Source organism: Rhinopithecus roxellana, chromosome 17 (assembly GCF_007565055.1).
Source record: "Rhinopithecus roxellana isolate Shanxi Qingling chromosome 17, ASM756505v1, whole genome shotgun sequence".
Classification (NCBI taxonomy): Eukaryota; Metazoa; Chordata; class Mammalia; order Primates; family Cercopithecidae; genus Rhinopithecus; species Rhinopithecus roxellana.
Window position 1 is genome coordinate 79,231,816 of NC_044565.1, and position 12,128 is coordinate 79,243,943.

The following is a 12,128-nucleotide window of genomic DNA, read 5'->3' on the forward strand; positions in this document are numbered from 1 at the left end:
ATGTTGGCCAGGCTGGTCTCAAACTCCTGACCTCAAGTGATCGGCTCGCCTCGGCCTCCCAAAGTACTGAGATTACAGGCATGAGCCACCATGCCCAGGTCATAGGAGGTACTGACCAATATTCTTTTTGTTTGTTTTTGAGACAGGGTCTCATTTTGTCATCCAGGATGGATTGCAGTGGCATGATCATGGCTCACTGCAGCCTCAACTTCCTCGGCTCAAGCGATCCTCCCACCTCAGCCTCCCAAGTAGCTGGGACCACAGGCCACCACACCCAGCTATACTGACCAATATTCTAAAGACCATAAAAACAGGAAGGTAGTTGATGAGAAAATTAATATTTTGCTATTTTTGAAAAGGCTGGACTTTTAATACAATGTTAGGCTATACACACAGACTCTATGGGATAATGCACTTATGAGAGGTTCTACCTAGTAAGTACCTGAGAGGGAAGAGACCACAAGCCCAGGGAAGGCTGAAGGAGGAGCTTCCGAGAAGCCAGCCTGAGATGATGGCTCATGCAGCAATTAGCAGTTGGATTAGAATTCAATTAACAGTCTGATTGGAGCCTAACACCAATAATACAGATGGAAAGCTGTAGACAGATGTGGGGTGGATGTGAAGAGAAAATATTCCTATGCTACGTTCAAGCTGCAGTGTAAGAATATGCTGGGATTGCAAGTGGAACTGCTAGGCCCACATAAGGCTATCACCTGACTCTAAGAAAGAGAAAATTGAATGTATGAAGCCATGTAAATATCTAAGCTGGATGAGGCTATCTAGTAAAAATATCAGATCACTTTTTATAGTTCATTAAAAAGAAAAAGTGGGCCAGGCGAAGTGACTCATGCTTGTAATCCCAGCACTTTGGGAGGCTGAAGCGGGCAGATCGCATGAGCCCGGAAGTTCAAGGCCAACCTTGCCAACATGGTGAAACCCTGTCTCTACTAAAAATACAAAAACTTAGCCAGGTGTGGTGGCCTGGAATCCCAGCTACTCGGGAGGCTGAGGCAGGAGAATTGCTTGAACCCGGGAGACAGAGGTTGCAGTGAGTTAAGATCACTCTACTGCCACTCATGTCTACAATCCTAACACTTTGGGAGGCCAAGGCTGGCAGATCACTTAAGCTCAGGAGTTCAAGACTTGCCTGGGCAACATGGTGAAATCCTGTCTCTACAAAATATCAAAAAATAGCCTGGCTTGGTAGCCTGTGCCTGTAGTCCCAGCTATGTGGGGGGCTGAGGTGGGAGGATTGCTTGAGCCTAGGAGGTTGAGGCTGCAGCGAGCTGAGATCATGCAACTGCACTCCTGCCTAGGCAACAAACAGAGCGAGACCTTGTCTCAAAAAAACAAAAACCAAAATAAATAAAAACAATAATGTCACATTTTGTCTAATCAGTTATGACTAGACAAAATAAAGGGGTACAAACTTCACATAGGAGGCACAGGAACAGGGCTGATGCTCAGGCTGAAGATGACCAGAGCCTGGGCTTTAGGAGACTGAACATTTTAGAGAGAAGCAGACTTGGATAAGAAGTCCTCACTCCAGAAACCCCTATGCCCCTTCTCAGTGCCTTTGGTCTAGTTCCTAAGATTCCAACAGAAAGTGGTTAAACACTTGGAGACTTTTGTAAGAGGGGCCGCATTGGGTAAAGACCATTTCCTGGCAAAACTACCTACAGCTACTGTTTTGCAAAGCATAACCCAAAAGGTGTACATCTTTATTGTATCTTTTCTTAAAGGAGATAAATCAACAACTGTAGTAGTGAGAGCTAGAAAAGTTATAGAAGATGAAAGAAGTCTCAGTATCAGGGCTTCAGGCCGGGTGCAGTGGAGCACACCTGGAATGCCAGCACTTTCGGAGGCTGAGGCAAGACGATCGCTTTGAGTCTAAAAGTTTGAGACCGGCCTCGGCAACATGGTGAGACCCTGTCTCTACAAAAACAAAAAATTAGCCAGGTGTGGTGGTGCACACTTGTGGTCCCAGCTACTCAGGAGGCTGAGATGGGAGGACTTTTTGAGCCTAGGAGGTCAAGGCTCTAACGAGCCGTGATCGTGCCACTGCACTCTAGTCTGGGCAAAAGAGCAAGACCTTGTCTCAAAAAAAAAAAAAAAGAAAAAAGAAAAGAAAATTAAAAATTTAAGAATAATAATAAAGTCTGACCCTTGAGCAACCGCAGCAAGAGCAAAAATTCTCTGCAAATAGACGCAAGAAAAGATCAGTCCATGACACAGGGTATATACAGTGCAGGACATAGTTGGCAGGTAAGTGGGTAGGCGCCAGTCAGAATTTTGCTAATTCATTCTGAGGACGAGGAACTTAATGCCTATACTTCTGCATTTATTTGCAAATTATTGTATATAGAAATAATTGTGCTTCTTTGTTATTTAACTATATGTATGATTTATCCCAAAGTGAAAGCATGACCAACTCTACATTTATCCTTTTTAAATAGTCCTGACAATGTTCCAACTTCAAGTAATAACTTCAGGTATTGTAGAATAGACATACTGGAACTAGGCAGACTCAAAACACCAATGCATCAGACATCCAGCCCCTGGGCAGACCACGGAAGTAATACCTTTTAAGGACTACTCATTCCTATCTGAGCCCAATAACAACTGTATATATGGGCACTTATTTCTCTCAAGGAATTTTTTGTTTCATTCCTTATTCCTGGCTGTTTTAGAGGGGTAGGGTAAGCAGTTAGTCACATAAATAAGGTACTTCTGCCTAGAACAGAAAAAGGCAGTTCCAGAGTGATCAGGAAAGGCTCAGTAAAGGAATTACAAGCAAAGGGGACAGGCAGAAGTGTATATTCCATGAGAGAGAAGAACATGAGCAAAGGTCCAGGGACAGGATTCAGCATGGCCAGCTTGTGACAGGCTAGGCAAGTCACAGGGAATAGGGAATGGAAGAAAGGCTGGGAAGGGCTGCTCTGCCTCTTACCTTTTGTCATTTTGATGAGAAGTAAAAATAGGGAAACTCCTTTTCCAGACCATAAAAGCCAGAGGAAAATGAAAATACTAAGGGATGATATACTTTCCCAGTCTGGGATTACTGCAACTTTCCAATCATGGGGTCGAAATGTTTAACCAAGACACTATTAGACTCTGGACCCAGTAGCTGTGACAGCCCTCAAGAGTAATGACTGAGAGATTAGGGAACCATATTCCTAAAGCCACAGTCAGCAGAGTCCCCTCTGCCTCTCGAATAAGCCTGAGTCACTTAGAGGAGGCAGGAGGAGCAGGGACAGAGCAGTCAGTTGGCTGTGCCAGTCACAGTAATCATTTGCATGGAAATGTTTAGATATCATTTTCTCGTAACTACCAATCAACCACTATTCTAAAACTAGAGAAAAAATATATCTATCTTATTTTATGTGTGTGTGTGTATACACACACACACACATATATATTTACTTATTTAATTAATTAATTAATTAATTAATTAATTTATTTATTTATTTATTTTTGAGACAAGTCTTACTCTTCACCTAGGCTGGAGTGTGGTGGAGCAATCTCGGCTCACTGCAACCTCCCCTCCCAGGTTCAAGCGATTCTCCTGCTTCAGCCTCCCGAGTAGCTGGGATTACAGGTGCACACCATCATGCCCAGCTAATTTTTGTATTTTTAGTAGAGACAGAGTTTCACCATGTTGGCTAGGCTGGTTTCAAACTCATGACCTCAGGTAATCTGCCTGCCTCAGTCTCCCAAAGTGCTGGGATTATAGGCGTGAGTCACTGTGCCCTGCTGAGAAGATGTATTTTAAAATTACTAAATTATATATATATATATATATATCTCTATTAATAAAGTACATTTTTCCACTTACCTTAAGATCTCTATGAATTATATTTTTTGAATGTATATAATCCACCCCTTTTGTTATTTGTTCAAAGAGTTCCAAAGCCAAAACTTTGTCTAGTTTCTCGCCTCTTCTATTTTCAATCCATTGCTCCAATGTCCCTTTTTCACAGAATTCCATTTGGATGAAAAGGCACTTAGTCTTTAATCTGGGTATAAAATTCATAGTATGTTAAAAGTAACAATAAATATAAATTTATAAAAAATACATAACTTTTTAAAAGCTTATACCTTAAGAACGCCAAAACATGTCTCAAAATAGAAATCTAAATATAATAAACAAATTTGAATCAAAATATAATAGGCCATTTTTTATTTTAATCATAAGTTCCCAGATGTCCAGAGCTTTATTTGTTTAGCTAATTTATAAAATATGAGCCGGGCCGGGCACAGTGGCTCACACCTATAATCCTAGCACTTTGGGAGGCCGAGACTGGCGGATTGCTTGAGCTCAGGAGTTTGAGATCAGCCTGGGCAGCAGGGCGAAACCCCAGCTCTACTAAAAATACAAAAATTAGCTGGGTGTGGTGGCATGGCACCTGCAGTCTCAGCTACTCAGGAGGATGAGGCACAAGAGTCATTTGAACCCAGAAGGCAGAGGTTGGAGTGAGCTGAGATCACACCATTGAGCTCTGGCATGAGCGACAGAGTAAGACTCTGTCTCAAAAAGAAAAAAGAAGATGCCGGGCACGGTGGTTCATGCCTGTAATCCCAGCACTTTGGGAGACCGAGGCTGGTGGATCATGAGGTCAGGAGATCGAGACCATCCTGGTTAACACGGTGAAACCCCGTCTCTACTAAAAAATACAAAAACTTAGCCAGGCGTGGTGGCGGGTTCCCAGCTACTTGGGAGGCTGAGGCAGGAGAATGGCGTGAACCCGGGAGGCGGAGCTTGCAGTGAGCCAAGATTTCGCCACTGCATTCGAGCCACCCATTCTTTATTGCTGAAGATCTGCAATCACCTTTGCTAACAGATAGAAATAGGAACACGAATACAATAGAGTTGCAGGAAACTAAATTTCATTATTATATAAAGTAATTTTGAAACCTTTTAATTCACCCTCCATCTACTGATCAAGAAAAGCACCTAGAGATGAGAAAATGAGTTAGACACTATCCTTGCCATCGTGGGGATAATAGTTTAATAGGAGAGAGTAAAGAGAAAGCAAACCTAAAACAATAGGAAAGGTACTACTCTAGGAGAAGTGCCAACAAATTACTAAGAGATATAAATTGGAGGATTGATTTTTTTTTTTTTGCTAACCATGTTTTTTTTTTTTTCTGAATTAAGTTAGCCTCAATATTCATTTATATTCTTTGTATATATGTTGGCTTGAAAACAGGAAGAGGTAGCCAAGAATTTGCTGAAAACTAAAGTCCTGTATGCTGATGGTCAATAACTCCTGAACTGATGGTAAAGTTCTCAGTTACATGACATGGAGATGGAGGTGGGGCAGGAGAGAATGAATGAACAGGACCCCATTGGCCTCAGGATTTTAGTGAGACGACTGTCCCCCTAATAGGTTGGGTGACTTTCAAAGACAGACGCCAGCTCTTTAGGATCTCCAGTTGTTTGGCAGTGGCTTAACTGACATGAAACATGAGGGTGCCCCCATCTCACTTTGTGGGTCTTAAAAATATTTTCACTGCCCACCACCCCAGCATAAGTGGTATAGTTACATTCCAAAGAGAACCTTTGACTGCACCACACCAATCACAGCCTAAGAGAGGGACAGAAAAGTGTTGGTAGCTGAGGAAAGAGCCCCCAGATGCAGCATCTATGTGTTAAAACTCTCTTCACAAGACTACACTACAGCCTGCACTGAAGCTGGCACGTGAACAAGGCTCTCCATTAAACAATGGAGTCAGGAAAGCTGAACCTGAGATTTTGAAGAGGTGAGGATGTAACAAAGGGTTGTGAGAGCAAGTGCGCAGCAAGAGGAGGAACAAGAAAGAGATTTTCACTTTCTCCTTACCTGTGGAACGGAGGGAATTGCGATTATTAATTGTGATAATTAATAGCCTTATCCAGTGGCCCACACGTAGTAAATAACAATTTCCTTCCATCCTATTATGGCTATGAGAATTTGTTTTTAGTTACCTTGAACTATTTTTGATGTTCTCAGGATCATAATCAGGGCTCTCAGGATCATAAGCACTGATGTCAGGATCATAATCAAGTCCACCCCAACAGCCATTGTAGTGAACAATATTTACATGATCAAGTTTTGCCAATGCTTTTACTTCACGCTCTGCCTTCCTAGTTAAAAGGAACAGGGAACATGGCAGTGTCAGTGTACATCTCACATAACAACCACAAAACACCTCATGTAACAGAGAACTGTCTACATTCCTTTATTAAACCATTGCTATGGTTCTCACACAGTTTTAGAATGGAAGCCAGGACATTCAAAAGGAAAAAGTGAACATACTGCAAAAAAAAAATAGCTGTTCTCACTCTCAGGATAAAATAAAATGCAGCATCCGGGCGCAGTGGCCCATGCCTGTAATCTCAGCACTTTGGGAGGCCAAGGTGGGTGGATCACGAGGTCAGGAGTTCAAGATCAGCCTGACCAACATGGTGAAACCCCATCTCTATTAAAAATACAAAAAAATTAGCTGGGCACAGTGGTGCATGTCTGTAATCCCAGCTACTTGGGAGGCTGAGGCAGGAGAATCGCTTGAACCCGGGAGGCGGAGGTTGCAGTGAGCCAAGATCACACCACTGCACTCCAATCTGGGTGACAGAGCAAGACTGTGTCTCAAAATAAATAAATAAAAGGCAGCAACTTAATGCCAAACATCAGACAATTTAAAAATCTTCTTTAGTACTCTTGAAATGCCAGTGATGCCATTTTAATTAATTAATTAATTAATTTTATTGAGATGGGGTCTTGCTCTGTCACCCAGGTTGGAGTGCAGTGGCACGACCTTGGCTCATTGCAGCCTCAACCTCCTATCCTCAAGCAGTCCTCCCACCTCAGTCTCCTGAGTAGCTGGGACCACAGGAACACACCACCAGACCAATCTAATTTTTTCTATTTTCTGTAGAGATGGGGTTTTGCCATGCTGCCCATGCTGGTCTCCAACTCCCGGGCTCCAGCAATCCATTCGCCTCAGCCTCCCAAAGTGCTGGGATTGCAAGCATGAGCCACTGGACCCAGCTGATGCAATTTTTCATAGCTAAATCATACATTATGTTTTGCTTAGACTTGTGTTAAAATCTTTGGATTTCACAAGCAAATCACATTGAGGCAGCAAGGCTAAGTAACGCAGGCAGTGTGAAGTACCTAATTCAGGATTTTCAATGTGTGGCAAATATACACAAAGAGGATAACTTATGCAGAGAAAGTGAGATGGTGGGAGGCTTTATAGGGATATGCTGCCAAGACCTAAGACAATTTCATGCTAAATGCAGTAAATAAATTGGAGATTTCAAAGATGAGGAAGGATAATCAAACATTTGACAATTTTATTTTTTAACACAAGAAGTTCTAAACTATATGACATAAAATTTGCAAAAATAAAAAAAAAATACTGATACTTTGACAATCCTAAAATAATCTGTTATTATTTTAGATTCTTTCTTTTTTTTTTTTAAGACAGGGTCTCACTCTGTCACCCAGGCTGGAGTACAGTGGTGATCTTGGCTTACTGCAACCTGCACCCCTATGGCTCAAGCGATCCTCCCACCTCAGCCTCCCAAGTAGCTAGGACCACAGGCACACACCACCACACTCGGTTAGTTTTTGTATTTTTTATAGAGACAGGGTTTTGCCATGTTGCCCAGGTTGGTCTTGTACTCCTGACCTCAAGTGATCTGCCAGCCTTGGCCTCTCAAAGTGCTGGGATTACAGGCATGAGCCACTGCACCCAGCCATGAACACACCACTGCACTACAGCCTGGGTGACAGAGTGAGACTCTATCTCCAAAAACAGAAAAAAGAAAAAAAAAAAGAATGTTAGTCAAATTATGGATTTATATCCAAGAAGATATAAATCATGGTGTCATTCAATTAACAGTGAAAAATTAGAACAAACAAAATATTTGGCAGTAAAGAAATGAGTAAATATATTTGCTCTGTCCCCTGATCAATGGCTATTTTGCAGCCATTAAAAATAACTGGCTGGGCCGGGTGTGATGGCTCACGCCTGTAATCCCAGCATTTTGGGAGTCCAAGGCAAGCAGATCACAAGGTCAAGAGATCGAGACCATCTGGCCAACATAGCGAAGCCCTGTCTCTACTAAAAATACAAAAATTAGCCAGGCATGGTGGTGGGCACCTGTAATCCCAGCTACTTGGGAGGCTGAGGCAGAGAATTGCTTGAACCCGGGAGATGGAGGTTGCAGTGAGCCGAGAATGCACCACTGCACTCTAGCCTGGGCGACAGAGTGAGACCCTGCCTCAAAAAAAAAAAAAAAAAAAAAAAAAAAAATATATATATATATATATATATATATATATATATATATATATATATATATATTATAAACTACTAGAAATGCCCAAGATACTGGACCTTCATCAACATAATTATCCTTTTTTTTTTTTTTGAGATGGAATCTCGCTCTTTTGCCCACGCTGGAGTACAGTGGTGTGATCTCAGCTCATTGCAAGCTCCACCTCCCGGGTTCAAGCAATTCTCCTGCCTCAGCCTCCCAAGCAGCTGGGATTACAGGTGCATGCCACCATGCCTGGCTAATTTTTGTATTTTTGTAGAGACAGGGTTTCACCATGTTGGCCAGACTGGTCTCACACTCCTGACCTCAAGTAATCTGCCCACCTCAGCCTCCCAAAGTGCTGGGATTACAGGTGTGAGCCACCATGCCTGGCCCTCATTTTCTTTTCTTTTCTTTTTTGTTTTCTTTTTTGACACTGGGTCTTACTATGCGGCTCAGGCTGGTCTCAAATTCCTGGCCTTAAGCAATCTTCCCACCTCAGTCTCCCAAGGAGCTGGGATATTATTACCATTTTTAAAAATTGCTATCTACTGGAAAGAATAACAGTACAGCTGTCCTTCATTCTTGTTAAATAAAACAATGAACAGAGTAGGAATGATCCTATTTCAAATGCAAGGCATCGTCTATGAGAGAAGAAATAGTTTGTTTAACTGGGCTAAGAACATCCAGCACTCCACACCTACCTCTCCTTTGCACATATCATTTTTCTTAGCCCAGATCCCTTTCCCATCTCCTTTGCTAGTCTTTGAGGGATCAGATCAGTCTGGCCAAGCTACACATAGTAACAATTGCCAGAGTGCAACAAGCAAGATTGGTGAATTGGTGACCATGTGATTTAAGACCTCCTTTCTATTTGTTTTCCTTCCTGAAGGAGTTCTGCTATCCAGTGGGAGTGAGAGGGCAGATAACACAGAAAACAAATGTTGGAAGCAGTGGGTTACAGTGGGAACACATTGAATTGTCATTCCAGGGGATGAGTTCTAAATCCCAATCTTATTACATAGGAGATCATGTCCAAAGATAATCTTGATCAATTCTTTATCCTCCCATACATGCTTCCACTCCTTAAATTAACGGGTAGAGCCTATTTGCCACCGCCCCCCCCCCCCCCCACCTTGAATCTAAGCTGGCTCCAGTGACTTGTTTAACCAATATAACTTAATGGTAGTGATGTTCTGGAACTCTTCTGACTAGGTCAAAAGAAGCCTTGCCACTCACTCCTGGTCTCTTGGATGACTTGTTCTGGGGACAATAGTTCTTGGAACCCAGCCACTAAGTTGTAAGAAGCCCAATCCCCACAGAGAGGGCATGTGGAAGTATTCTGGTTCACAGTCCCATCTGAACTTCCAGCCCACAGCCAGTGTCAACTGCTAGCCAGCTTGGATATCCAGCCTAGGACAGGCTGTAGTCAAGGTTTCAGTTGACTACTGACTGCAAATGCCTCTGAGACCCCAAGTGAGAATTGTCCAGATGAGCACAATCAACCCATGAAACCATCAGAGATAACAATAAATTGCTGTTTTTAAGCCACTGCATTTTGGAGCAGTGCCTTATACAATAACAGACAACCAGAGAACAATTACCATCTAGCTTTTATCTTAGACAAAATCACTTTACATCTCTGGATCTTAGTCTCCTCATCTGTAAAATAGGGAGGTAAGACTAGAACATCTCAAAGATCACCTTTTTTATGGGTAATGAAAGTTCTATTTGGTGCCACGGTTTTTAAAATATGGAGCGTTTCATGAATTTGCATGCCACTTTAAAGCAAATGACTCTATAGCTTTAGTTCTGAAGATAGCACCGAAAGGATGATCAATGGTATACCATTTTTATTGAAACAACCACAGTAAAGTGAGATCATCTTGGAGTAAGCCAAACTATCCTCTTGGTAGAATGAAATGTTTAACGAGTATGAGAAAGAAATAAATGATATCCTAATAAAGGAGAAGCATAAAAAGAAATAGTGCAGATTCAGCATACCTTGCCATTCAAAAAATTTAAACATTTACTACTTACTCGCCATTATATTTAACACGTTTAATAACGTAAGTCTTTCCGTCAATTCTGTGTTTTGCTTTGAAAACTTGGCCAAATCCACCCAAGCTAATGAATTCTATTTCTTTAAAATCCGTGCCAAACCTTAAAGATAAAAACCACGGTTATTTTGACATTTTATGCTCACCCCCTCCTCGCCTCCCCACTCCTTTCCCTTTAATGACACTTGTGAAATGGACAGTATAACAAATATGACTCTCTCCTTCTGAATAAGAAAGATCCACTTGGCAGAAACTCTTGACTCACAAAGAGTAGTCCTCTCACTCCTCCCAGGGCAAGTCTAACACAGCATATCTCCCCTGGCAGTCACAGTCAACTCCTGGCTTTTCAAAAGCCATGATAAGGCCGGGTGCATTGGCTCACGCCTGTAATCCCAGCACTTCGGTAGGCCAAGGCAAGTGGATCACCTGAAGTCAGGAGTTCAAGACCAGCCTGGCCAACATGGTGAAACCCCATCTCTACTAAATATACAAAAATTAGCCAGGTGTGGTGGCAAGCGCCTGTAATCCCAGCTACTCAGGAGGCTGAGGCAGGAGAATCGCTCGAACCTTGGAGGTAGAGGTTGCAGTGAGCCAAGATCACACTTCTATGCTCTAGCCTGGGCGACAAGAGCAAAACTCCTTCTCAAAAAAACAAAAACAGGAAAAAAAAGCCATGATAAAAATCCTATCACAAATACAAAATGTTCAAAGGAATTGCTATATGGTGCTCCACAGCTAACATCATCAACCTGTTATAAGAGAAATGGGCATATGCTCTAAGCCTGCCTAGGTTTCTACTTGGTTTTCTCTTCTCCCTCAAGCTTCATGTTCCATAATTAAGACCTGTCAATTCTACTTCCAAAACACATTGCTGGTATCTGCCCACTTTCCTCTGCCTCCAACATCTTCACCCCAGTCCATGCTTCCATTAGGCCATGGCAGTACCTTGTTAACTGGATCCCCACTTCCTCTCTTCCCCTACTCCAATCTATGACCCACACAGCAACCAGAGGGATGAAAACTGAGTCTAGCTATGTCTCTCTGTTGCCGAAACCCTCCAATAGCCAACCTTTGCATTCAACAAAAACAAAAAGCCCTTAAACGGGCTATAAGGTGCCAGATGAGGAGGACCTTGTCTCCTCAGCACCCTCATCTCAAGGCACTGTGCCCCTGCTCATTGCACTCAAAGCACATGCTTTTCTGACTGTTCTTGAACTTTGACATCACCTTTTCCACTTTTACCTTCTCACATGTCCTTCCTTCCACCTAGCACCCACTGCTGTGTGCCCACTCATCCTTTAGGCCTCCCCACAATTGTGACCCCAGAGAAACCTCACCTCACCCCTGCTTTCATTTCTCTCCATGCCATTGCTTTCCTTTCACAGCTCTGACCATAGTTTGTTCCTGCAGATTTTTTTTTTTCTTTTTTTGAGACAGGATCTCGCTCTGTCACCTAGGCTGGAATACAGTGGTGCGATCTCCGTTTACTGCAATCTCTGCCCTCTGGGTTCAAGCAATTCTCCTGCCTCAGCCTCCAAAGTAGCTGAGACTACAGGTGTGTGCCACAACATCTGCTAATTTTTGTATTTTTAGTAGAGACGGGGTTTCACCATGTTGGCCAGGCTGGTCTCAAACTCCTAACCTCAAGTGACCCATCTGCCTCAGCCTCCCAAAGTGCTGGGATTACAGGCATGAGCCACTGTGCTTGGCCTGCTCATGTAATTATTTATTTAAAGTTGGTCATCCCCATGAAACTCCAT

At 42.7% G+C, this 12,128-nt stretch overlaps 1 protein-coding gene across 3 annotated transcripts in view; it reads right to left on the bottom strand.

Moving 5' to 3' along the window:
- EIF2AK2 (eukaryotic translation initiation factor 2 alpha kinase 2) overlaps window positions 1–12,128 on the bottom strand; it is a 63,559-nt gene that overhangs the window by 11,855 nt on the left and 39,576 nt on the right. For all 3 annotated transcript variants that reach the window (XM_030921646.1, XM_010373136.2, XM_030921645.1), the window contains 3 exons: window positions 10,349–10,471; window positions 5,969–6,127; window positions 3,836–4,016 (listed from right to left, as the gene is read on the bottom strand). In XM_030921646.1, the coding sequence (XP_030777506.1) occupies window positions 3,836–4,016; window positions 5,969–6,127; window positions 10,349–10,471 (463 nt within the window). The remainder of the gene's footprint in view (window positions 1–3,835; window positions 4,017–5,968; window positions 6,128–10,348; window positions 10,472–12,128) is intronic.